This window comes from Plectrocnemia conspersa, unplaced genomic scaffold (assembly GCF_051122295.1).
Source record: "Plectrocnemia conspersa isolate PC_06_02 unplaced genomic scaffold, ASM5112229v1 ptg000006l, whole genome shotgun sequence".
NCBI lineage: Eukaryota > Metazoa > Arthropoda > Insecta > Trichoptera > Polycentropodidae > Plectrocnemia > Plectrocnemia conspersa.
The window spans coordinates 17,132,667-17,158,455 of NW_028277170.1; the positions used below are offsets into that span (position 1 = coordinate 17,132,667).

General features: G+C 29.9%; 2 protein-coding genes across 4 annotated transcripts in view; one reads left to right on the forward strand and one right to left on the reverse strand.

The window, feature by feature from the left end:
* Positions 1 to 20,781, forward strand: part of LOC148234374 (uncharacterized) — a 50,547-nt gene extending 29,766 nt beyond the window's left edge. For 2 of the 3 annotated variants that reach the window (XM_088187782.1, XM_088187784.1), the window contains 9 exons: positions 11,319 to 11,488; positions 11,894 to 12,054; positions 12,123 to 12,304; positions 12,449 to 12,611; positions 14,065 to 14,296; positions 14,429 to 14,667; positions 14,752 to 15,715; positions 16,223 to 16,344; positions 17,821 to 20,781. In XM_088187782.1, the coding sequence (XP_088043908.1) occupies positions 11,319 to 11,488; positions 11,894 to 12,054; positions 12,123 to 12,304; positions 12,449 to 12,611; positions 14,065 to 14,296; positions 14,429 to 14,667; positions 14,752 to 15,715; positions 16,223 to 16,344; positions 17,821 to 17,901 (2,314 nt within the window). In that variant the 3' untranslated portion in view covers positions 17,902 to 20,781. The remainder of the gene's footprint in view (positions 1 to 11,318; positions 11,489 to 11,893; positions 12,055 to 12,122; positions 12,305 to 12,448; positions 12,612 to 14,064; positions 14,297 to 14,428; positions 14,668 to 14,751; positions 15,716 to 16,222; positions 16,345 to 17,820) is intronic. The other variant, XM_088187783.1, reaches the window with a different exon arrangement.
* A 1,992-nt stretch (positions 20,782 to 22,773) lies between these two features.
* On the reverse strand, positions 22,774 to 24,268 carry LOC148234375 (phosphatidylinositol N-acetylglucosaminyltransferase subunit H-like). Its single transcript, XM_088187785.1, has 4 exons — positions 23,998 to 24,268; positions 23,409 to 23,536; positions 23,002 to 23,076; positions 22,774 to 22,923 (listed from the first exon to the last, which is right to left on the reverse strand). The coding sequence occupies exons 1-4, from the start codon at positions 24,209 to 24,211 to the stop codon at positions 22,849 to 22,851; spliced, it is 492 nt and encodes a 163-aa protein (XP_088043911.1). The 5' UTR covers positions 24,212 to 24,268; the 3' UTR covers positions 22,774 to 22,848.
* Positions 24,269 to 25,789: the final 1,521 nt, after the last annotated feature.

The window sequence follows — 25,789 nt, forward strand, 5'->3', positions numbered from 1 at the left end:
TTGGATTCCCTGCATTCTTCGTGCACTGTGCTAAAAACTGGCAAAGCTCCAATCGGCAAGTGAAATATTCTTGCAATATCTTCGTCTTTCTTAATTCAAAAGAAAATAGAATGATAATATTATATTTAAAAGGTAGAATTATATAATATATACAAATAAATATTCACAAGTTTAACTGCGAATCAATTTTGATATTGAAACTGCTAAGCTTAGCAATATATTTTAGTGTTGGCTCATTTTAGATTTTATAAAATAAGTAACGATTATCATAATTCAGTTATATAATTGCTGTTTAGAATTAACATTTATTCAGATTACTTTTAAATATTATTTCTCTTTACTTTAAATATGTGAATTTCTATGGAAAGCTCTCTTGCATTTATGCAATCTGCCGATTCCCACGGAAAGTGGTTTCTTCTCATCTGATAAGAGAAAATCGTAAACAATTTTTTACTATTTAAATATTTTATTAAGCTCTCAAGGAAGTGTGTAATTTTTAACCATCTGGCACCGACCCTCCGTTTCTGATTCAGCTCTATAACAAAAATCAGTGGTTTTTAAACATTTTAAAATATTTAAAAAAAAAAAATTATCAACAAAAAAAGGCTACGCTAATACTTGAAAAATTATAATTCTCGATTTGGCATTATTCTGGAGATGCAACGCTATTTAAATATATAATATCACAACAACTAGCAAAGACATTGCTAAAATGACCATCTAACCACAGTGAATATAACTATATGTATATATTATAAAAAACAACTTTTCAAATTACAGTAAAAAATGTATATAACAACAAATTTGTAAAAATAATAACCACAAATTAACTACAATAATGATTACTTAATACTACTTTTATTTTAGGTACAAAATCACCTGTAATAAAAAAACACACTATCATTAGCTACTCAACTTGATTTTATCGTTTTCATGAATACTATTTTTTATCTCAAATATTGAAGATTCAGGGTTTTCGTATTATGTATCATATTATTTTTTCCAGTTCTTTTGAAACATATGATAATTATTGTTTTTTTCATAGCTTCTTTTAACGCATTGCCTACATAATAGTTAATCCGATATATTTATCATTAGAATATGTTTCTATACAACAATGTCTTTATTGAAATGTTTTATGCTCTCTTCGAACATATCAACTCCTGTGTTTACAAATTTATTTAAAAAAAAAAACAGTTTTTAAAACTGGTTTCAACCCTACTAACAACAAACTGGATATTACGTTAAATGGAATGAACGAACTTGGAATGCTATTTTCATTTCCCCCATGGTCAATTTTAGCATATTATATATTAATTAAGGCAGTTCATTGAATTTTAATATTAATAAAATATGCAAGGAAAAATACACATCTGCATTATTTTTGTAAAATAATCATTTATAAAGAATAAAAAAAATATTTGAGCTGATGGATTAAAAAATAAGGCTCTCCTTTGATATGGGGATAATAGGCATTATTACTAGGTCTAATTATTCTTTCTATAATTTAAAATAAAAATTATTACTTTCTTGACTAAAGCTTTTGTACTCTATTTACTTGAATGCGTCACAGCAGTGAGTCGTTTCCTGGCAATCCATGACCTATGCCAATGAGGGACGCGTAGAGGTATAGAGAGGTTTGGGAGATACAGTAGAGTAGGATGAGTTAGCCAAATGGCACACCCTCAATGGGATTAAGGTGTCACTTTTGTAAACCTAAATACATATTATAATAAAACCATTATTTAAACAAATATTTGTCATTTTCTTAATACTGCTTTTTTACTATTTTTTCAATAATTGCAAATAAATGCTATATGTATATATATATATTTGATCTGTGTTTTTACTCAAAATATGCAGGTATTTTATTCGCCTAAATGTTGAATAATTTTAAATATTTAGTGTTTAATATAAATCCACCTTGTATATCTTCTGGTGGTAATTCAACAAGTGATTGTTGTCTATTTATATTTCAGTAATAATTATACGTTTATATGGAGATTAAATGTACAGAATATAAGTATTTATTAATATTTCAGTATCAGTCAATGTCAGTGTTATTCAATATTAAAACATACCAAAGATAAGATTTTATGGGTGAAACGACAAAAGAGCGCAGTATAATCGATATTTAAATTGGCGTTCAAATGTGTTAGTTTTGCGAGGTGAGAGTGCTCGCTTTTTGCACTTACGGTTTTTAGTCCTAAGGGTTATGACTTTGCAGCCATAAATAAACGGTCTCTAGATGTCTGTCTCGTACTGTCTCGCTCTGCAGTCTCTCGATGCATCTCTATGCCTGAGACCGGCCTTTTGTATAGTAGGTTGGGAAGGTCTCCGCAAGTCACAACCATACAAAGTTTATTCAACCAATTGTTGCGCGCGTATTTTTCAGATTTAATTATATTTAAATTATTAACGGTTATTTTTCCATGGCGTATTGTTTGTGCAACTATAATGCACAAAATAAATATAGATTATCTGTATTACGACGTGATTTAACGCATTGTTTATGTTTAAATGATCGTTTTTTCCCTCTAGATATTACGAGTGTTATTGTGGTGGTCCGTTCAGTGTCAGTCTTGTTTATATTATACTATTGTCCCGTTCATTCTTGTAATTGTCGTAATTATGTTATTTACGCACGAACTATTTATACGAAGAAGAACACAACAGCACATTTTCTCCCCATCTGATTCCTGAAGGGTCGCCATTGGGGTCATCATTTGTCGGCGCGCTTTTCTTCTGTGCGCTTTTGTTATGTCTTTGCCCTCGTTTATTGCGTATCTTATATTACTCAGGCTATTCAACAATATATTTAAAAAATAAACTGTATATTTTTATATATAATACTAAGGGCTTTGTATAATCTATGGCAGTGGTTTTTAACTGCTGAGGACCGAAGAATATAAGATAAATAACATTATTATTACATAATCTTCGAAGCGATGTTGAGATTTCGTTTATATACGCCCATCTGTTGTTATAAATATTAATTATTTAGAGCGGCAATCTACATTACTAGATTAAAAATAAAATTTTAGTCGTTATGTTGACTTAATTTAGGCCGATTTAGAATCACACTATTAGATGAAAAAAAATTGATTTGCTAAACAATTTGTTTACACATTTCTTATTTAATACAAATCGTACCATAATGAGGTTTTTACGGTCATTATACAAACAATACATGTACAATTAAATATTTTGATAAAGTTATAGTGCACGCCTAAAATAAGCTCATGCAAACGGAGCGTTCTTAAGCGCTGACATCCTGGCCGCAACGTCAAGAACAAGGGACGCGATCGCGACTCTCTAAAACTCGCAATTGAAAATCGCTGAACATTGACAAGTTGTCAACGCCGCCCCATGCTACTTTAAAAAGTGCATTGAGTAGTCGCTACGCTGATAATGCAATGAATTGTATTCTGACGCTTTTTGCCAAATGGCTCATAATATACGTCAGAGTACTTCGCTTCACTTAGATTCCAGATTTATAATAATACTTTTGCGTAACAGTCGTAATTTGAACAGCTGGAGATTCGGCAACACTGTCATAAGGCACTTATAGACGCGGATTGTTGTTTTATTGAGGTAATTTGTCGAGCGTAACGAATACACTTGTTTTGCAAGTCGAAAATATTAATGACAATTTAATACAATACACATTAAAGTATTTGTAAGATGCTTGTACTTTATGTTAAAAAAAAATTCTGTTCAATAAAACGTATAGTTGTTCTTTCTAAGTTAATTTAAAATCTATGCTTAATCGTTTATCATGTTACATTTTTTCTTCTTGCAATATTTGATCTGGGTTTACTGTTATAAAAAACAATATTTAAAAAAAATCCTTAGTTTAAATAATATATTATAATGGTAGACCTTGTCGAATGCTTTTTCAATATCAAGAAGTTATGATCCGTCGTGGAACACAGCCCGTTTGGATGTGTTCCACGACGTTGGGTAGTCGAATACGTTGTTCTAAATCCAAACTACTCGTTAAGTAAATATTATGTATTAATAATCTATATTAGATTAATCTCATAGTGATACATATTTCAACTTATCAATTCACACTGCAAATAAGTTCCTGTTATGAAACACAAAATATGTAAAAAGTTTGTATAAACTATAAATCAAATATAAAAATGGATCAATATTCAAACATAAAAAAACTATGACATGTAATTTGTCGAACTAATGCGACACTTACATAGATATTGTTTTTTATATATACAGTATTTTTGTTCTATGTACTATATATTTCTAGAGCGTGTGTAATTAAAAGAATAAGTCATAAAATTGCTTTTTTCATTTTATCTTATTTAATACCTTAAGATAATAAATTAGACTAAATTAAACGATGACATAAGCTTTCATTACACAATAACATTATACTCCTAATTCCATGCAGTCTGGACGTATACATTAGATTGAAAATACATTATAAGAGAACAAATTTAGAAACTATCAATAACATCACTGAGTCAACAACTACGCAACAATGAATTCCATATATATTAATAATTTTTAAGCACATTATATTGCTACTTTGTACAAAAGCCAGTGTTCTGCCAAAACTAAAGCTGTTAACGGTAACATTTTTCTCTCGGATGTATGTCGCCGCAGTATATATTCCATTGCAATTAAAAGTTGCAGTAAGACTTTCTCATAACATAATATCACTCAAATATCAAACAAAATTAATAACCCGCCCAATTTAAGAAATACCACGTACGTAATCAAATGTTTGCGATTGCGACTTTAGGACGTATAATCTAAATTGTTTTTTGACATTTGAGAACTATGTTCTTCTCGAAAAAAGCCAATGTAGAAAAAAATTTTCAGGATCGGAGATCCGCAAAAAATTTTAGATGGCACTATAAGGCATTACAATGGCATTGTAATTATAATACTTATGTTTTAATAAATAAATATTTTTTTAAATATATCCTTTAAAAATCAGCAGTTTGTTGATGTATTACGCCATATTTTTTTACAACCCAATATCCAATACCCATCTAATCGTCGTCGTTCAACGACATAGAATATTATTATTAAATTAAATATATTTTAAACTATTGACTACGACTATGCAATTAACAAGAATTGAGTAGCATTGTATTGAATGTTAAATTCATAAATATCAACCCTTGCTCATTAAATATGATTATGTTATTGATAATAGAAAAGGTTTTAAAAGATTTTTTTACTTAAATTATTTGCTAGGTCTGTACTGTATAAGGATATTTTTTTATTTTTGAACTGTGACAAAATGTTAGATTCCATATTTTGTGTACCTTTTTAAGTCTGGAATTGATGACAATTTAAGAGATAAATATACTTAATAGGATAAATAAGCTTGACAATCCCTTGATTATGGACTTCTTGAACTTAGTAAAAATATTGTTTTAAGTTTTAAAATGTCGTTATACTTTTTAGGTTCTACGTGTGTTTTGAAGAAACAGTAGAAGGTTTTTTTGCACTGTCAGTTTTTTCCTGAAAGTTATTTTTCTTGTAGGCGTTCCTCTCTCTCTCTCTCTCTCTCTCTCATCCCGAGTGGTTGCCAAAATTACTCAGGCGGTTGTACGCCACAGGCTAAACGACAAGGTTGAATCTATTTTTTTGTTAAAAAATATATATTTTCCTTATTGCTAAGTATATTTTTTCTGCGGAAACTAAGGGTTCGTAGAAAGCGGCTTTAAGACCTCTACATACATACATAAATGCCCTAGTATGTGTCTTATATAATGCCAATCCAAATCACATATTTTATTAATATAAACGGCGGTAGACGCAGAAAAAGAATGCAAAAATATGCCAATATGATTTAAATGGAAAATTAGCTTATTTGAATCACTTTTTATGCGTTGTCTACGTCCTATGTAAATTGAGGCTTTTACATAGGTCGTTCGATGAATTATATTACACATAAGAATAGGGAAAAATGGCGTTTTGTGATGAACTTCATTTTTTTTAAATAAATGCAGTGTATGGTTTATACTCTTTTTCAGTACAATTTTGTTATAGGTAAAGTAAAACATCGAATTTTCATAATGTTTTCATATATTACATCAAAAAACATTAACTCTTACAAAAATGTAAAGGAATCAATAAATTTATTAATGTAAATTTATTGGATAAAATAATGATAACATTATTCTTAGATCCGGCTAGACTTCCAATCGGTTTCTATATTTATTTTTCATGAATACCTTCTTACACTTAGAGGTCGTGACAAATGGCATTAGAAATGTTATCGCTTTTTCTGCTGCGAAGACAACAGCAGACAGTAATCAATCAATGGCATTCTGTCAAAGATGTCATTGAGTGCCCTATCACACTGTTCGATTATACTCTAAATAACTAAATCCTGGAGTCTATGTTTAATGGAAAAGAGCTTTGTTGTTTTAATTTGAGATAAATATTCCTTCAGATGACGACTGAAATTGGCCGACGGAAAGTTCGTGATTCTACAATTGATGGTTGATGATTTAATAAATAAATAAATTTAATTTTTAAATTTAAATTTTATTTTATTTTTTATTTCTTTTATTTTTATTTTTTATTTAATTTTTTTCTTATAACCATGAACTTTCTAAATTTTTTTTTTATAATTTTCACATTTTTTAATTTTAATAGTTAATAATAAAATTTTAAGTCAATACTTTTAACTTGAATGTGCATTCGATATAATACTTTACTATTTAAAAATATCCAGAACTACAGGTTTGAAATTTAATATCATAATTCTTATAATAATTGTAAACAATATTTAACCCTTTAGCGCGCAAAGGGCGAAAACGGTCGATATATCGACCTACGACATAACGGTCTATAATTCAATACCTATTCATAATAAAATCTTCCTTAGCATCACAATATGTCATCGAGGAAGCTCTTTCGTTGATATATCGACCATATGAAATTAAGTTGTTGCTATAGGCCAAAACACGATAAAATCAAAATAAAACATTACAAAACTCTAAAAGAATTATTTTTTAACAATATTTCTTTATATGTGTATATGTAATATATTTCAAACAATAAATTATAATTGTGTGCCAATATTTGATCGTTCATTATATAATAAACATATTTTTAAAATATCACCCTAAGTGGTCAAAGGTCGATATATCAACCGACAAAATTTTCGAAATTTCCAAAAAAAAATTCTTTTTTTAATTTTTTTTATTAAAATTACTTTTTATATATAATAAAAGTTCTAAAAAGTAATTTTTTAACCCTTAATTTCAAAATAATTAATTTGCGCGCTAAAGGGTTAAGTAATTTTTTTCGTTGAAATTTAAAATTTTCCCAAACTTAAAAAAAAATAAAACGAGAGAACTTTGCGGAATTCTGGATTAATAAATGATAATAAAAGGACGTTACATGTTAAAAAAAATAGAAATCCCCAAAACTTTTAAGTTAAAAAATCGATTTAAGCTAATAGTAATTTTATTTTTCATATATTAATTATACACACATGTGTTACTTTGTAACTCATGTGTTGTTTAGATTTTGCCGTACAATTCGATAAATGAAATTTACTCAAATAATAAAGTAAAAACGAGAATAGCTTAAAGAATAATGAATTAAAAAAACGATGTTAAAAATAATTAATCGGCCGGTGATGAAACATTATTTTATTACTCCATTTTAAATTTCAATGAAACTGGATTTAAAAAATCGTATGTATTTGACGGATAAAATGACAAAGTAAAAAATTAAATACGTAAACTTACGTTTCATGTTTTTTAATAAATAAATTGTCGGTGGACTTTCCGTTCGACAAATTGCGGGTCGGTGAATATTCCTAGAACACAAGTTTTCTTAGATCAGATTTTTCAAAAGCTCTGCTGGTATCGAATTAATATGTGCAGTCCCGTTTCAAGTTGGTTCTCATTTTTATGGCTTTTCTATGGTCCCTAAATAATGATTTTATGTACTTTTTGTTTAGCTAATATTTCTCCGTTTGTGTTTTTCGGATTTAGTCTTAATGATTATTTTATTGTTTTTATGTAAATTATGTTCGTCGTGTTTTTATTTCAAAATTTATATTTCTTTGCATTTTTGATTTATTCAATCTTTTTTGGCTTTTTGATTTTTTTTTTAATAAGACAAAGAATATTATTGGCTACTTTCAACTGGCTTCTTAATCTCGAGGAACTTCTTTCCCACTTGATTAAAAAAAAACATAATAACGAAGGTTTTCGATTTATTGTCGGCGAGCCATAGTTTAAGAAACTACATCTTCCGGAATTTTTATTTCCGAGTCCTCTTCTCTCTTTCAAGGATTTCGTACATTAAATGTAAATGCAAAACGTATACTAAACTGTTATGTTTTATTTGGTACAAAACGCGGAATTCATAAACAGAAAATGTGAAATTTCCATATCCCTAATTGTCATATATAATATAGATAATATTGTAATCGAAACAAATTTTATTGAGAAAGCACTTTTATTAGAAATGTAAAAAAAAACATGCGTGGGCGTGCCAAGTTTTTTAGCAAAGATAAACCGTAGCGGTGACATTATATTATATTTACATAATCTACAAAGAGCGAATAAAAAATATCCTTTAGCAGACTATGCGTCTCCAACAGTGATATTTGCCGAAAGTTCAAGGTTACAAAATCGTTAAGAAGATAGAGAGAGAGTCGGATTTTTTATCTTTAGCGAAAATCAAAATAAATATAAACATGCTACAATATAAACCGTTTGAGAGCTGCCAATAAGTTATGTATGCGTTTATTGCAGCGATATGAAATAACACGTAGCATTTTGGAATGACGTGTAAATCAGTGTTCTTCAACATTTTACCAGCTGTAAAAAAAAAATTTTCGCCACGACTACCTTTCGCCGATTCTTAAATTCAAATATTTTGCATAGTTAAATATATGAAATAAAACAAAAAGCATGTGCCACTATTTTAATAACGTTTCTTTAATAAGAAAAACTATTTTTCAGGAACATGAATCACTAATGAAATAATTTATAACGCCTAGTTCCAATTATTGTTTTTCAGCTTATCTGCCTTAAATCTTATCGTGTACTTTAAATTTTAATCTTATTTTATATATCATTAAAGTCGCTTATTTTCATTCGAGGTTAGTGATTCAAGAGCGCTTGTTGATATATTTTAATTGCTATGTTATAATTACCTTTTTAACAGAGAGTGTTGGGTTAGAGTTAATCGAGGTTGTTTACGTAAGACGTTTATTGACCAGAAAATTAAGCACGATTCAAGTATACGTACTTTTCGTTTCAATCCAAATCCAAGAAAAGTTATATTATTAATTTATATATAATAACTAACTCTCTGGCGGTCTTTCTGATAAATATTTAGGTTCATTAGTAAGCGGTTTTTATTCATAGGATAACATATTTTATTTGTACAAATAACGATATAAATATATTTGGATAGTGATTTAATCTGTTGCCTATAATTTTCACATTCATTTATATTTCTTTAAAATTAAAATTACATTTTTCAATATTAAAAGACTTTTTATTACATTTTACGTTAATTACATTTTGCAAACAAGCTTTTTTGGACCCATTTTTCTGAGTACTGTTTTTCGTAAAAAAAAAGCAATCAAACTGCGACGGTGACGACACTATTTTTGACTTCTGAGATAATTGTTTTTTGCGCTCTCCTATTGCTCAAAATTCGGTTTAGATCTGCTTCATTCGATTCTCACTTATACCGAACGTTTCACTGCAACGGCGACGGCACGATTTTTTTGCTTTTGACGTGAATTTTCGACTTCTGAGAAGGGATACTTATTTTTTGCGCTCTGATATTGGTCAAAATTCGGTTTAGATATGCTTCATTCAACTCTCACTTACACCGAGCGTTTCCACTGTAACAGCGACGGCACGATTTTATTGCTTTTGACGTAGATTATAAATGGGTACCTCTTTAATTTGGCCAGAAAAATGAATTACTCCTACCGCCTGTAAAATTATAATATCACTCATACTTAATTCCTTAACGCCAATTTCTAATGTTTTTAGAGCGTCTACTACGTTATCTAAAATTGTAAAATTAATTTCACTATACAAATTTTCCTGACTAAGATTTAGCAGAGCTTTTTTAATGCACTAAACTAAGAAATTTGTTGTTCGATTTTGTGGGTTATTCATAATTTTTGCGAATTATTTTTCTTCATTTAATTTTAAAATAATCATAAAAACTGGTTACGATTTTTGGAACCCATAAGTCAGAACGCTGCCATACTGTATCACTTCCATACGAATCTTTCGAACTTCCACTTGGCATACCACTTTGCTTCCGGCTTGGAATATAAGTACAAGAATTCAACTCGATCTCGTTACTGCACAAATTGTGCAACTAATTAAAAAACGGTGTTATAAAAAAATAATATATGGAAACTTTATAATAAAAAATAAACACTCGTATAACTTTAGGTATCGCACAGATACATGATTGTTCGTCAAATTATCGCACTGTATTAAATAATTTATTATCCTGTCGTGTGTGACAGACTATAGCACCTTAGAACAATATCAGTTATTAAACCGTGAGATTAATTAGTAATCGCGCATGAAACTTAACGATACGAGTGGAAAAAGCTGAAAATATGGACAGACAATAAATAATAATAAAGCGTATGCTTATAGACTATGCTAATCAATACATTTCCTTATATAGGCCATGCTGCTAGATTTCGAAAGAGTAGGAATTCATTTACCTTGAATTCACAATCAATGTAAATGTCAGTTGTGGGAAAGAAATGCAAATACGTATTCAAATCGCACGAAACCTCAATGAATCCACGCGCTCAAAAATTAAGTTAGTTCGAAATCTTATTATTTATTATTTGGAAAAGCTCATAATAGTTGGCATTGTACCATGAAAGCGATTATTTTATACAATGCATAAGCCGGAGAAACATAATCAAGTTTAAGGAACACGAGGAATCAGGTCACATTCGAATTTTTATTCTAATTACGACGAGACAAGGTGTTCATGGTCATCTCTGTTGACAATAAAAAACTTCAGTTTGGTCGATCTTGACATATTTAGCAAACTGAAATTCATTTCTATTTCTGGACCAGATTTTATCACAGACTACGATATCAATTCTTTATGGAAGTAGGCTTTCAATAACCGATGTGTCACATAATTTCATTCTTAAGGCTCTTAAGCATACCATAGCCGATAGCCTCCTATTGACCAAAATTCGGTTTGAATACACTGACTATCAATATAGTATACATCTTCATACGTATGCACTATTTCTTATTTAGTATGCTTTTCATTAATTTTTTCAATTTTACTCGTTTCAGAGACAATCCTCGCGATGCCAGGAACAAAGCGGAGAAGGAACGCCGAGACAAGTTCAACAGTTCTATTAACCAACTAGCGACCCTGGTGCAGTTGGTAGCGGAATCTCCGAGGAAGATCGATAAGACTGGTGTTCTGAGGCTCACTGCCCACGAGCTTCGCAAAGAACATGGTATTTATGAATTTCACCCCTTTTTATATCTACCCAGCAAAAACTTAAATTGAGTCTATTGGCCATGAAATTCGTTCCATTTCTTTAGCAGAACGGTTTAACCATACTAACCGCTTAGCTCTTAATATAGCACACCTTTCATATTTAATTCACAAGATGTTCGGTTAAATTGTCAGTGAAGATGATTGCCGAAGTTTACCTTTGAAAATGTCATATATTGAATATTTCATTATCAGAACTTTAAAACTTCAGAAGTGTCTCATTTTTTTTTCTTTCAGCTTAATTCAATGTATAGATCGACTATATAAATTCATTTTCTGTCTACTTTTACTTAGTCGTGTTCAAAGAAGTCAGTCTCGGATTAACTGCATTTTAGTCCATTGTTCACTGTTCTTCATATTTCAGTTTTCGGCGATTCTATCAGGAAAAAGTCCCACATGGACCCACCTGCTAACGCCGCCGAAGCACTGGTCGAACTGATGGGCGGTTTCTTCATCACTGTCACATGCAGGGGTATTATCATCATCGTCACATCCAACATTGAACAGTATCTTGGACATTGTCATGTATGTTGATGCTTATAAATTGTACGTCGACTGTAATATTATCAAATTGTATATGCCATATATTTCAGGTCGACCTACTCGGCAACAACATACTGAACTTCACTCATCCCGATGACGTTGAGATGATGAAGAATCAGCTGATGCCTCGCAACATACCGCTAGGCCCAAACGGCCAGCTGCTTTTGTCACAGTCAATTATTAACAGTAAGCACAAGAATTTGAAAGATGACCGGCGTCATTTTCACATAAGGTAAAAAACCATATTTAATTGTCTTTATTCTATTATTTTTTCATATCTATCCAATATATAATTGAGGTCTACTTTTCAATCCTTATTTAAAATCTAAAAATATAAATGCGTATACAGTGATTGAAGAATAAATGTTTTTTTAAGGTTGGCCAGGGCAACTCAACGTTCGGAATCGCCACAATACGAGATGTGTAGAATCGACGGTTCGTTCAGGATCGCCGATAAAGCCAACTGTAACACTGCATGCCAAGTGATCAGGCGTCACCGTTCAAGAGACGATCACATCACTCCAAGCGGAAACGATGTTGTACGTAATAAATCCAATAATGTTTTTAGTTAAAGTCACTTAAAGTAAAAAGGCAAATCTTAACTTAACTCTTCAACCGCGCTCAGAAAAATTCCATACAATGGTGCAGCGCTGTTTTTAATGTATTAACACTTAATGCACCGAACTTTTGCGCGAAAAAACACACATACAGCCGGTATATTTGTACGCGATCGAAAAAAGTGACAAATATTACTACGCTACTAATAATTATAAAAATTGGTGTGAACTTTTCGCTTGTAAATATTCAATCTACAAAAGGGAAAAATTTTTTGTCGACTTTTGCAAAATGTCATATATTATGCTGAGTTAACACAAAGTCCGGCTGTTGAGTCGAATCCCCTAAAAGCGTGTTAATCTGATTCCGGCGCTTTAAGTGTTAAGAAATAATTTTTTTATACATAAACTCGGGGCTCTTTTTAAAACAAAAAAGGTACAGAAAATCACTTCTTGTCAAGCTTTTTACTAAAGAAAATTATATTCAAATATCATTTAAATGAAATTTAAAGTAGCTTTTCCTATGCCACGAGGCGCATAAAAAATTATTCAAAATTTTTCATAATTTTTTCTTTACTTTAAACATATCAAATCTAAAGTTAAATGAACAAATACAAATATACAACTGAAGACTAAATGTAAAATAAAATTGTAAAACATCATATATTTGAATAAAAGTTTATAGTGATTTCCAAAGTTTTGTCCAATTCTCGTCTGACAAACCTCGATTCCTTTTTCTGTGTTGGTGTATATGGCCGGATGAAATCTAAAAAACTACAGATCAACGTATTTTTAAGGATTGAAAAGTAGCAAAGGTGATCCGATGAGCTTGATGAATAAATATGCCGAAACTGAGTTGGTCTTGAACGAAGCTCTTATTGGGATAATAATTAAAATCATTTACAAAAAGCCGCGTTCATGTTCACTTAAAAAAATGGGAATAGAATTCAGTGCATATATCAAACGCAATATTTTTTCAGGATGTCTTTTCGATAATATTTTCACAAAATCCACGAATCATTTCTCTTTCGTTTATGGTAGTCTGATTGACATGTTCCTAAATTCCATCTCTCCAAATGTCAACTGAACATCAATATCTTCAGGCCAATATTTTTAGTCAAATACGCGAATCCAAAAGCTATCCTTACCAATATTACTACAGACTTCTGATATGAGAGTATTGGTCAAAGTGTATTCAAACCGAATTTTGATCAATAGGAGAGTGCAAAAACAATTATCACTTCTCAGAAGTTAAAAATTCACGTCAAAAGCAATAAAATCGTGTCAGCGCCTTCGCAATGGGAATGCTCGGTAGCGAGCGTTCGCATTGCGACAGCAATGGCACTATATATTTCATATTTAGGTTTATCTTTTTCAAGGTCTCTATTTCAGTAAATAATTGTTTTATTTTTAATATAAATTATAATGATCTTTTCAGGTATTTATGGGAATGGTCCGTATGTCCAAGACCGGTTTTTTTAGCGAGATGCTGATCGAAGCCGCCAAGATGGAGTACAAAACCAGACACTTGGTAGACGGAAGGATCGTGCAATGCGATCAGAGGATCTCCTTAGTTGCCGGCTATCTGATGAGTGAAGTCTCGGGTGTATCAGCCTTCACTTTCATGCACAAAGACGACGTTAGATGGGTCATCATCGCGCTCCGCCAAAGTCAGTAAAACATTACAATTCTAAGTTTTAAGCATTTTTAGCATATACTGTTAGCGTGCGTTAGATATATTCATGCGTTGCATATGCGCTCTAATATAAGTTTGAGGAAGTGTAATCATATTGTTTTTACAGTGTACGATCGCAATACCAAGTTTGGGGAGTCTTCTTATCGTCTGATTACACGCACGGGAGAATTCATATACTTGAGGACTAGAGGTTACTTGGAGATCAATTCCAGTAACAATGCGGTGGAGTCATTTGTGTGCATTAACACTCTGGTCACCGATGAAATCGGTAAGGCTTTGACCGAAGAGATGAAGAAGAAATATTCCGTTTTAATTGAACTTGAAAATGACTATCCAATCACGTCGGTGAGTTGAAATTTTAAATATCAAGTTATTGCGTATATATGTAATATTTTATAGTATTTTATATTACAATTTATTTATTTCCAGTCATCCGGTGAAGCCCGAGTTGAAGATCCGCATCAAGTGGAGCAAGCTATAATGCATCTCATTACAAATTTACCGTCGCCCGGTTTCGCTCGCTCTCCCAGTCCGACCCCAGACGCTCCTCTGTCTCTTTCCATCATACCTCCGAAGCAGTCGACCATCAAAACGACGATAGCGAAAAGCGTGTGTGTCATCAACCAAGCAATCAAGCACAAGAAAAACGACAATAGTATAAACAAATTGACGTATGACACAACTTTCACTCCAATCATGGACGATTTTCCAAGACCGTCCCAAGCGAAGAGCGTAAACTCAGTCAGATGCAAAGGACTGTCCAACGCGGCCGAAGACATTTACAATTTGCTAAAACCGTCTACTTCGAGAGAGAACAGACAAAAACAAGCAGTAGTTGCTCCGAAAGAAATCGAACGCAAGAAAGAAGAAATAGTCGTCGATAACACTTTACTGGATATTGATAAAAATCTGGATAAAGTGAGCGACTTGTTGAACATACCGAGCCAAGATTCGATCTCCATCGATAACATAACCGGATGCGAGGACTTCTTCTCGTTCAACGAAAACGATAAGAGTCTCTACATGGGCTTGGGGGACAGGAAGGAGAGCTCCGTAAAGGATCCTCTGTTGAATACATTCCACGGTGTAAATATCGAACAAGATTTTGCCGATTTGCCGTCTACTTCGTCTACGGTGTTTGTTAATCCCATGGAGGTTTTAAAGAGAAAGAGCTATGCTGATGATTCAAACGGGTTGGGATGTTCGAAACGCAAGGTGACGTGCGATTCCGCAGATCTACATTCGGCTTTGATGTACGATATAGTGAACGAGCAAGACGAAAATCTGCAAATCAAGGAGGAATTGCCGGACATGTTGTATCCCTTGGATGTCTTGGAGATCCCGAATCACAGCTTTGAGACTTACATCGAACAATTGACCAATCCTCGAGCAGGTATATATAGCGTGTTCCATTCCGTTCTATGAATAAAATAACATTACGTAACAATTTTTTGCTTATTATAAATACTGTTTTATGAAGCTGAAATTTGTATTCCCATTCGCTAGTCAATTTTGTTGAAATATTTATAAACTTATTCGAGTGGTCACATGTATAAAATCACAACCAAAAAGTCTTATTTTCTATAGCTTAAAGTCTTTCTGTGGAGAATCTCAGACATCTTGCATCTAAGCTCTAATAATGTCAATGTTACTTTCAAATTATACATATCATAACAATTGTTTCCGCTCAACCGAGGCACTGGTTTCTTGTGTCAATGTTGCAAAATCAGGCTCACATTAATGTCATATTCATACACAAACAAAAAGTTGTTACTTAGTGCAATCATCTCACTCATCTTCTAAAAGCATTAAACTCTTAATCTGATAAAATCTAACCTTAAAATGTAGCCTACGATCGAACAGACGCACCATTGTTAATCTTTCATGTGTTGTATTTTAGATTTATCTGAAGTGTTACCGCGCTCCTTAGCTGCTCTAGAAAATAATATTACGCAAATGGACGAGGACGTTCACTCTAATAATACTCAAAATCAACCAATCGACCAACAAAACGATATGCTCGTAAGACTCACCAAACAAATTACGACTACTACCACATTTTTGATTTTATTTTTTTATTATTAATTTTCGTTACACAAATACCGTATCCTAGATATGGTATTAAAATGCAAAATTTTAGTGAAATATTTACGAAGCTCAATACATATTTCATTGATTTAAAGTTCTGGAGTTTTGGATTCTGAATTGGGGAGCTCTAAAATAGAATAATGAAATTGTTGTATTTTTTGTTATATGTTTTTCTGTAGATGTAATTATTTTTTGCTAGCATATATTTTGTAAAAAAAGAAACCTAACACAGAAACAAGTTTGCCGCTACCTACAACGTGTAACTACGTCACTATCATTGATGTTTAATTTTTGCAGTTGAAATGAAGTGTTATAATTGTTTCTGAAACTTTATGGTTGATGACATGGCGAGACTTTTCGGATTCCTCTCGTTGATGCAGTGTTATTAACCCATTCACCGCGGCTGATATTTTTGCGCGCCGTTTCGAAATTTGTTAATATGTGGGAAGCAAATATCCATACCATATTTTTTTTAATATTATGGTTCAACAAATTCAAGTGATTTACAGCCTTAAATTATACTAAATAACCATATTATTAGACTCAAAGGATTATGGGACCTTTAGGTGTCCAATGAGTACTGTCGATTTTCTTAATAATCGTTACTTTCAAAGATATAAGTCTGACATGTTTTCGTTGCATCTGATGTACATAAAATTAATCTATATCAAAGTAATATAATATACTATCCGAACTATCAAAAAAATATTACAATAAATACAATTTTTTACTTCATATACTAAATTATAATAATAATATTATAGAACCAAAAAACAAGATTTAAATCAATGCATTATCTGTTATTCTAAATATCTAGATCCACGTGTAACACATGAACATATTTTATAAATAGTTTTAAACTTGATTTTTTACTTTTGCTTAAAATAACATATTATAATATATTATTGATTTGATATTAACATTAATATTTAGAATAAACACAATAATTTTTATATTGAATTTTTTTTAAATGAGTTTATTGTAATAAATAATAATAATTCAAAGCAAGTATTTAAAAACGATGAACTTTAAATCTTTGTAACGAAAATATTGTCCTCAGAAGATTAAACATAAATCATAAATTAAATATGTTTCAAATAATAATTTGTGTATAATAATAGGTATGAATAACTTTTCCTAATAGTTACATTTATAAACTAACCAAATAAAATTCTAACGATGAATAATTTGAGAACTTAATTTTAAATTTAAAATATTAAAAAAATAACACTGAAATACTAATATTCAAGTATGTATCGTGGTTTCTGTGAAGGTGCATCTTTATTTTAATTATTTATTTTCAACTAATTATAGATCCATGTATGATTTAAGCGACACTAATATTTTATATAGATTTATTTTTAACATATGTTAATGTATTTGATCGAACGTTTATTTTTTTGATTTCAGACGGATCGTCAGCAACAAAAGATGATTTTGGGATCGATTAGAGACAACTTCGATAATGTTCTGAAGAACCAAGAAGATTGAATGATTGTTATTTTTATTTTCTATTATGTCAACTATCATTCGTTATGTTTTGACTGTTTATGTATGTGAACTTTTCAATCATATATTTTTTTTTCTATCAACACCGTTAAATTATTTTTGATATTTAAAAAAAATCTTTTGTATTTTTCAAAGTAGTCTTGTTGCATATTATTTTTAATGCTATTTTCTGTATTGCTAGTGTTGTTGTATATTGTTTTTAATGGTATTTTTAATGAACTATTATCATTTATAACGGCATGTACATTCACCTAATGATGAAATTATTTTTTACTCTCATTTTTAATTTGTTCAGCAAAGAATTTAACAGATTGAACTTTTAAGTGTTTAGAAAACAGTCAATTAACGAGATTCTTAAACATACTTAGATTTTTTGTATGATATTTTACTATACTCTGTCTGGAACGATTTAATAATTAGTAAGAGAAAATAATTAACTCGCATAATTATCATCACTCTTTTTTTATATTATGAATTTAACTTATATTTCAATGTTGATTTTTTTATTCATTATATTTATAAAATTACAATGCCTAAACGTCCATGATAAAGTAAGTCAAAGTTAATTAAAAAAATGCTGTGAAGTACCAGACAGAGTATATATTTTTCTTCGTCTCTGTAATAATGCCGTTTTCGGGGTCTACTTACATGTTATGTGTTAAGATTAGGTTATATAATGTTTGTGATATAAGAATTGTTGTTGTATTTATGTCATTTTGTTGACGAGTTCTCGTGTCGAAATTCAACAATAACCATTTTATTTTTAATATATTTTTAAACCAGAAAACAAATGACCATTATATGTAATTTATAACAGTATAAAAAAAATGATTATATGACTAAGATAAATATATACAAATTATTGCTGAAAAAAAGTTGGTCCAATTTCAACTAGTGATTCTCAATATATTGTACTTTAAAAAAATATGTTTCTTTATTCATATTATTTCATTATATATATACATTTTTAAGTTGGTGTATTTTGTTGTATTGCATTTTCATATTATATTTCTTTCGATTTATAAGTATTATTTTATGATTGTTTACTACTAAATTATAAACTAGATAAGTTATTTTATCAGTGTGAAACGGTCAAGTGACTAATTATTTGCTTATTAGTTCAGTAAAATATACACAAGTGTCTTATTTTTAAAGTTCATTCCAAAACATATTTCCCAGTTGTTCAGGGTAAAATTTTGGAATCATAAATATTTACATTTACTATTATGTATACAAATACACATTTACCTAAAATAATGTGAAAAATATACGATGTATACATTACTAATTTAAATTGTGACGAATGAAAATTATCCCGGACCATTGGTTGATTTTGATGATGATTCAGAGAAAAAATCTGCTATTTCAAACCAAACATAATTAAGAATTTTATGGATCGATTGAATTAATATATTTGAGATAATGTTTACATATATTTTTATTGTGTTTAAATATAATATCACATGAGAAGGCATATTTCTTTTTAATTTGATAAGTTATTATTAGTCAGTTTCGATTAGCAGTATTTAAAATTATTTTTATAATAAAGAATAAAACTTTACTTGGTCGCTCTAAAATTTAAAAAATTAACTGCTAATTTCCTATTAAATTAGTTTTTTGCCATACTGTAGTGTGATGTGAATTTTTTATCTCACGTCTAAGCTGAACAGCCAAAGATATTGATCAGTTTTCAAGTCATCATTTTCCTATTGTAAAGTTATGTTTAACGATAAGAATTTTCTTTAATTTGTATTTTTTTATAATTCAATTTGTTCAAGATGTTTCCAACGTATAAGAATGTCATCGAAAATATTTTTTATCGCGACAATTTGTTACGTTAATATATGTTTATATACAGTTATTGCCTTCAAATTTTATACAAACTTACTGTGAAACGTTCCTCGTAAACATTCTCTTAATAAAATATTGCACCTTTTATTTATTAATCTTTCAAAATACTACTGAAAGCTCCTTTAAATATGAATTATTTTATTATTTGTTAAGGACATTCTGCTGTACTGATTATATATTTTCCCTTAATTTACTAGTTTACGAAACGTATCACCGTATTATTTACAAAATGTACCTATGTAGCGTTTTGATTGAATTACTATTATAACCGAACTTAAGTTGTAATTTTCTTTGCTTTTCAATAAAAAAAAATCATTCCTTTATAATCTTTACTAAATAAGCAAATCGCGTTATGTCTTAACCAGTGGTGCAGTGAATCCGGAACGCATCAGAACGTCGTCAGTAGGATTTGTTAAAGATCCGTTCAAAGTTAATGGACATTTACAACACATTTTTAAAAAACACACTGCACAACTAAACTACAACGCAATACAAAATAATCTGGGCAATCATCTTCAGGTTCACATAAACTGAAATCTCATCGAGCATTTTAATGGGGTGTAGTGTTCTGGTACTTTTTTTCACCACTATACCACTGGTTTTACTTTTATTACTTAACCTTCAAATATGACGATACACGGTTGCCATATAATAAGACTGGAAAAATACTAGGTTTTATATGATATCATGATAAAAGACAAAATTGTATTCTTGTAATTGAAAAAATATAAGGCCATATGGATCACAACTGAAGATTTGAAGAAAGTTTATTCAAAAAAATTAATGTCTACATATATATGTATGTACATATTATATAAATTGATATTCCTATATAAATGATTATAATATGAAAAAATATTTGTGTTTCGTTTCTAATTAATTACTGTTTTTTCTTGTAGTAATCTATATTAAAAACTATATATACATATAAAATATTACATGTAAATTTTTTAACATGACTGATTTGTAATTTTCGTGTTATTATAAAAATAAAGATACATTTGTGCCAGATTATTAGTCCGTTAGTTTAACCCGATTCAGTCAAATTTCCTCCCAACTCACATTTTCCTATTCCTTTTTGATTACAAGTAACCCTTTCCAGCCGGTATCGAGTCGAGCCCACACATACAGTATCCTCTGAAGATGGTCAGATTTTTAATATGGTTATGGTCAGAATTTATATTAAAAGGGCAGAATAAGGGCATATATTAAATAGTAAGAATTATTATGACAGTCAGAATCATGTACTTAGTCAATATTTATTACAGTTCATTGGTCAGTATTTATATTGAATGATCTCTATTTCAACATCAAGGACATTACAAATAGTACATGGTCATTATCAAGGTGCTTTAGGCCCAACTTGCTTAGTTGGGCTCCCAACATTGTTAGATGTTAATATAACAAGCCAAACAAGCGTGCTCTCTGCCATCGCTCTGTCGTTATTCCTGTTTCGTCGGACGCTCTGAATACCTTTGTGCTCTACGTACAATTCAGTAGATTCGTTGAGAATTATTCATGGGGTGTTCATTGTTCTGTCAAACGCTCGCTCGCTTTCACTTGTGCGCACCTAACCTGTCCAACAGTTAAGATACGAGCGAGATATTTTATAAGTTATTTCTACAATAAATAATTTATTGCTTATATATATTTATAAATGCCATATTTTAATTCTGATAGTCCTATATTTTTATTCTGACTATGTTATTTATATTCTAACCATTTGATATTTATTCTGATACTGAAAAATACAATTATGACTATTCATTCTCTTATTCTGGGCGTATGCTATTTTTTGTATTCTAACCATTTATGACCAGGCTGGTAACAAAATTCTGATTTTTATTCTGATCCAGTTGATTTAAATTCTGACTATTTAATTTGTTGCCTTTATGAAATATGAATTTAACGTTATTATATGTCAAATATACATATTTTCATGTTATTCCAATCCATAAAAAAAAACCATTTTTTTGATCAAATATGAACGTTTTTATAATTATAAACTATTTAGGAAAATATAAATTTAAAACTAATTACACATATTTTCATTTATAAACCACCTGTGTAAATAATTAATTTGTATCTATACATAAGTAAACAAATAATTTTCCTAAGTTTATAAATAAATAAATAAGCAACAAAGCAAACATTTTAAGATATCGTAATGAAAAAAATTTGTAAAGATATATTATATTAAATAAACAACTAATTATAAGAATTTTTTTTAAAATAAAATACATAATGAATTATTAAATAAACTAGACATATAAAATCCATAATGTCTCAAATAGTTAATGTTACAATACTACGAGTACTGTTTAACCAACTTATTTTTGTTATAACTATGAATTAATTTAATCTTACATATTTAGATTATAAAAGATTTTAATATAATAACTAAATTGTTATAAAAATCATGTTTTCTAAATAACGCTGAACTTTCTAAAAAAATTAGAAAAGTAACATTATTTTTTTATAATCTTCACAATTTTACATCTAATGCTACTTCCTATCAATACTTTTTACTTGAATACTCATTTGAGATTGTATTTTACATTTCATTTTATTATTGTTTTTAATCCATAATTCTGCAAACTTTGAACAAATACATATACTTCGTTTCATTTAACAGAGTCACTTTGAGGTTTACCTCGTATATCACAACAGTATTTCATTGGTCCACTCGGTCCAAACAAAGGTGTTATATACGTTTCAACTACTTTATTGTTATTCCGACACTCGCAGCGCATGGACATCTTCAAATTGTTATCGCTACACATACGTAAATGATAACGATTGATAAATTATTGATTTTGACAACTTAAATTACTAAAAAAATATATAGTAATTCTCTAAATTTATAGATACAAATTAATTATTCACAGATGTAGCTGTTTAATTAAAATATGTGTAATTAGGTCCACAAAAAAACAAATACTATATATTTGCACGAAATATTTGTTCTAACACGGCCAGTCTAGCTATCCTTAGAATAAAACATTTTCTTTTTGTACATGGTTTTCATTGGAACGTATCTACCGTGTAAGAAAAATATTGAATGTATGTATTTAGATATCATCCCTGGTTTTGTAAAACGTTATGCATTATTTTATACAAATCTTCTAGATATTTCAATCTCGGTTTGGTGTTCTGAAATTAACAAACAAATGCATAAATATGTGTATAAACATTTTAATTAAATAAAAAACAATTAAAATATAAATTTACCACAAACAAAGGGAAGAGATATTTTTCTTCATTTTTGCGTTGGACGATAACAGTCAAAATATACAAAACACTTTGCTAAAACAAAAAATATATACCATATTAACAACAATAACGAATATACAATGTAGCATAATAAAGTTAAACGATAACCGATATGACATCTAGGTTGGTGTCGAACCGTTTTCTTTTATATTGTTAAATTAAAGTGAGCTTTGTATGACAACAGTTATCAACTTTTATTAAACATTTGTATCTTGTGAAATAAAGAAAATTTCGATAGTGATGCATCTGCTGCAATAGTTGCCATTCAGACACAAGATAATTTTCGGGAAGATGCCGTTAAAATTTGGTTTGATGATTAAACATGGGAGATATATAAAGTATATTGATTAATATTAAAATAATACCAAATATATTGTTTCGTTGATGATTATACTATCAATATCGTGCCAATGTATGAACGTTTGCTTATGACTGTACACTGCGCGTTTTATAGAGTGTTGAAGACCGACTTTTGGCACCAGTAAAACGTTTTCTGAAAAAGATAATCTTTATTAACTTTGTTATTTCGCTAATTTTATATTTATCAAACAAGGTTTGTTTTAAAAGTAAGTGTAATGATTTGCTTATTGCTACCTTAGCTTCATATCAAGACTTGTATCACTCGATCAGTTGAGTCCCTGTTTGTGTACAGATATTTTGATACATTGTTACGTTTTCAATGGAAAAAATATCAAACAAGTTGATATCTATAACTGAGACATTTGAAATATATCCAAAGCTATGTCAATGGTTTTTAGGTGACTAAAAGCTTTCAAATAGTGCTGATAAAACGTTCAAAATGAATCTTTTTAACAAACAATAAAAATGTGCAAATGGTATAATATTTAATTCCATAACCACTATGTAATTTCATTTATTATATACATTTTAAATAAATCAGTACACTTACTTATAGGATGTAAATCGTATTTAATCATTATTTACTATGAATACCTTCTACGACGACGTTCAGTATGAGGAAATGTATTAGAACTATTGAAGCAATAAGCGGTAAGTTATAATAATACTCAGTTGTAGCGGCAAGAAATGGTATTACAAGTAGGTACAAAATAATGGCGATAATTCGATGGGATATCCTAGTAGGGCGTAGCGATACCAAGACGCCTCCGCCCTTGAGGGGCTCGCATCGTAAGTCGAAATTCACCATTCTGCATTATATTTTGACGTTTAGTAACTGTCAAAGAGAGATGATATGGCAACACTCAAAGAAATATAATAATATTTTATCATTATCTTTTTTATTTAATGGCAATTTAATATGTTTAAAATTAATCTTAAAATAGTAATAATAATTTATTAATTTATAACATTTTTTACTGCTATTATTATTAAGATTTTATCTAAATGTAATTGCTAATATCTATATCGGTCGTTGATATAAGACAACGGCATCATCTGGCAAGAACTGAATAATGTATTTTTAGGGTATGGTGATGGTGACGGGTGGTAATTATACACAGATTGAGCCGCTGCAGTAGTATATTTATTGAAGATTAACGGTGCTTACATTACAAGGAGCGCGCGCGCGACAGCACGCGTCCGAGCCCTTGCGGGCTTGCCGGTAGAGAGAGAGAAAACCGTCACGCCAATGCTACTCAAGCGCCGACCAGTTTTGGCCATAACAAATCTATTTTGGCCCCCATATATTAAAAAATAATAATCGCATTTTTAACATAAATTTAATGGTTTTATTTTTTTAATTCATTTTTATTAAAATTGCACCGCAGTGAAGTTTTAGAATATATATAATATAAAGAATCATTAGCTATTTTATATTTATTTTTCATATACACGTTTTCATTAATACGCGGTACGGCAAGGGCTCGATTTTTATTTTGTGTACATCGACAGCAGCATCGCATCTTTTAATCTACTTGACGAAGTCAAGCGAAGTATCACGACGAACTGATGTCATATGTAGGGCCCTCAATCGAATATTCAATTATTCGAATTATTCGCCCGATTATTAACTAAATGAAAATTCGAATAAATTATCTGTAGTGTTGTTATGGCCAAAACTTGCCGGTACACGGGTAACAATGACGTAACAGACACACTTTTCCCTTGGCAATTTGAGGAGCCTTCATTTTGTTTCGAGACGCTTCTTCACAACAAAAAAAATATTTTTGAATTAAATAATATTTTACAGGCAATTTATTGCTCTAGTTGGTAAAATAAATTAATATCGGTAAAAACATAGAAATTACGAATACATTAAAATACTTTATGTTTGTTCAATATTCGAATAGTTAAAAACATCAAAAATTGTGAACCCTAGTCATATGGTTTAAAACCGTTGACTTCCGTATTATTTATACTAGAAACACTAAAATATATTTCTAATTTTTTTATTGCTTTGCGTATTTTTCCTATGCAGCAACTCCCACCACCCTAAAATAGACAAGAATCAGGAGATGTGTTTTTTTTTGTATATGTTTTAAACTTTTAGAACTCTCTTATGCTGCAAACCCCACATAAAAGGAGATACCCTTCATGTCAAAGATTTATATATTTACATAGAATATTATCACTAATGTCAAAAAACTATAATACATTTTAAAGGTAAATTTTTTTTAAAATAGTTTAATTTTTTTACAACTCGTTTTCCGCAATAATCCTAGTTTAAAGAAGAAAAATGTAGCGATCTATCATTGTTGCACTGAAGCTTACATGGCTGGAAATGCGGTGCACTCGACCGACGCGCCACCTCCCATCTGTCATTTCA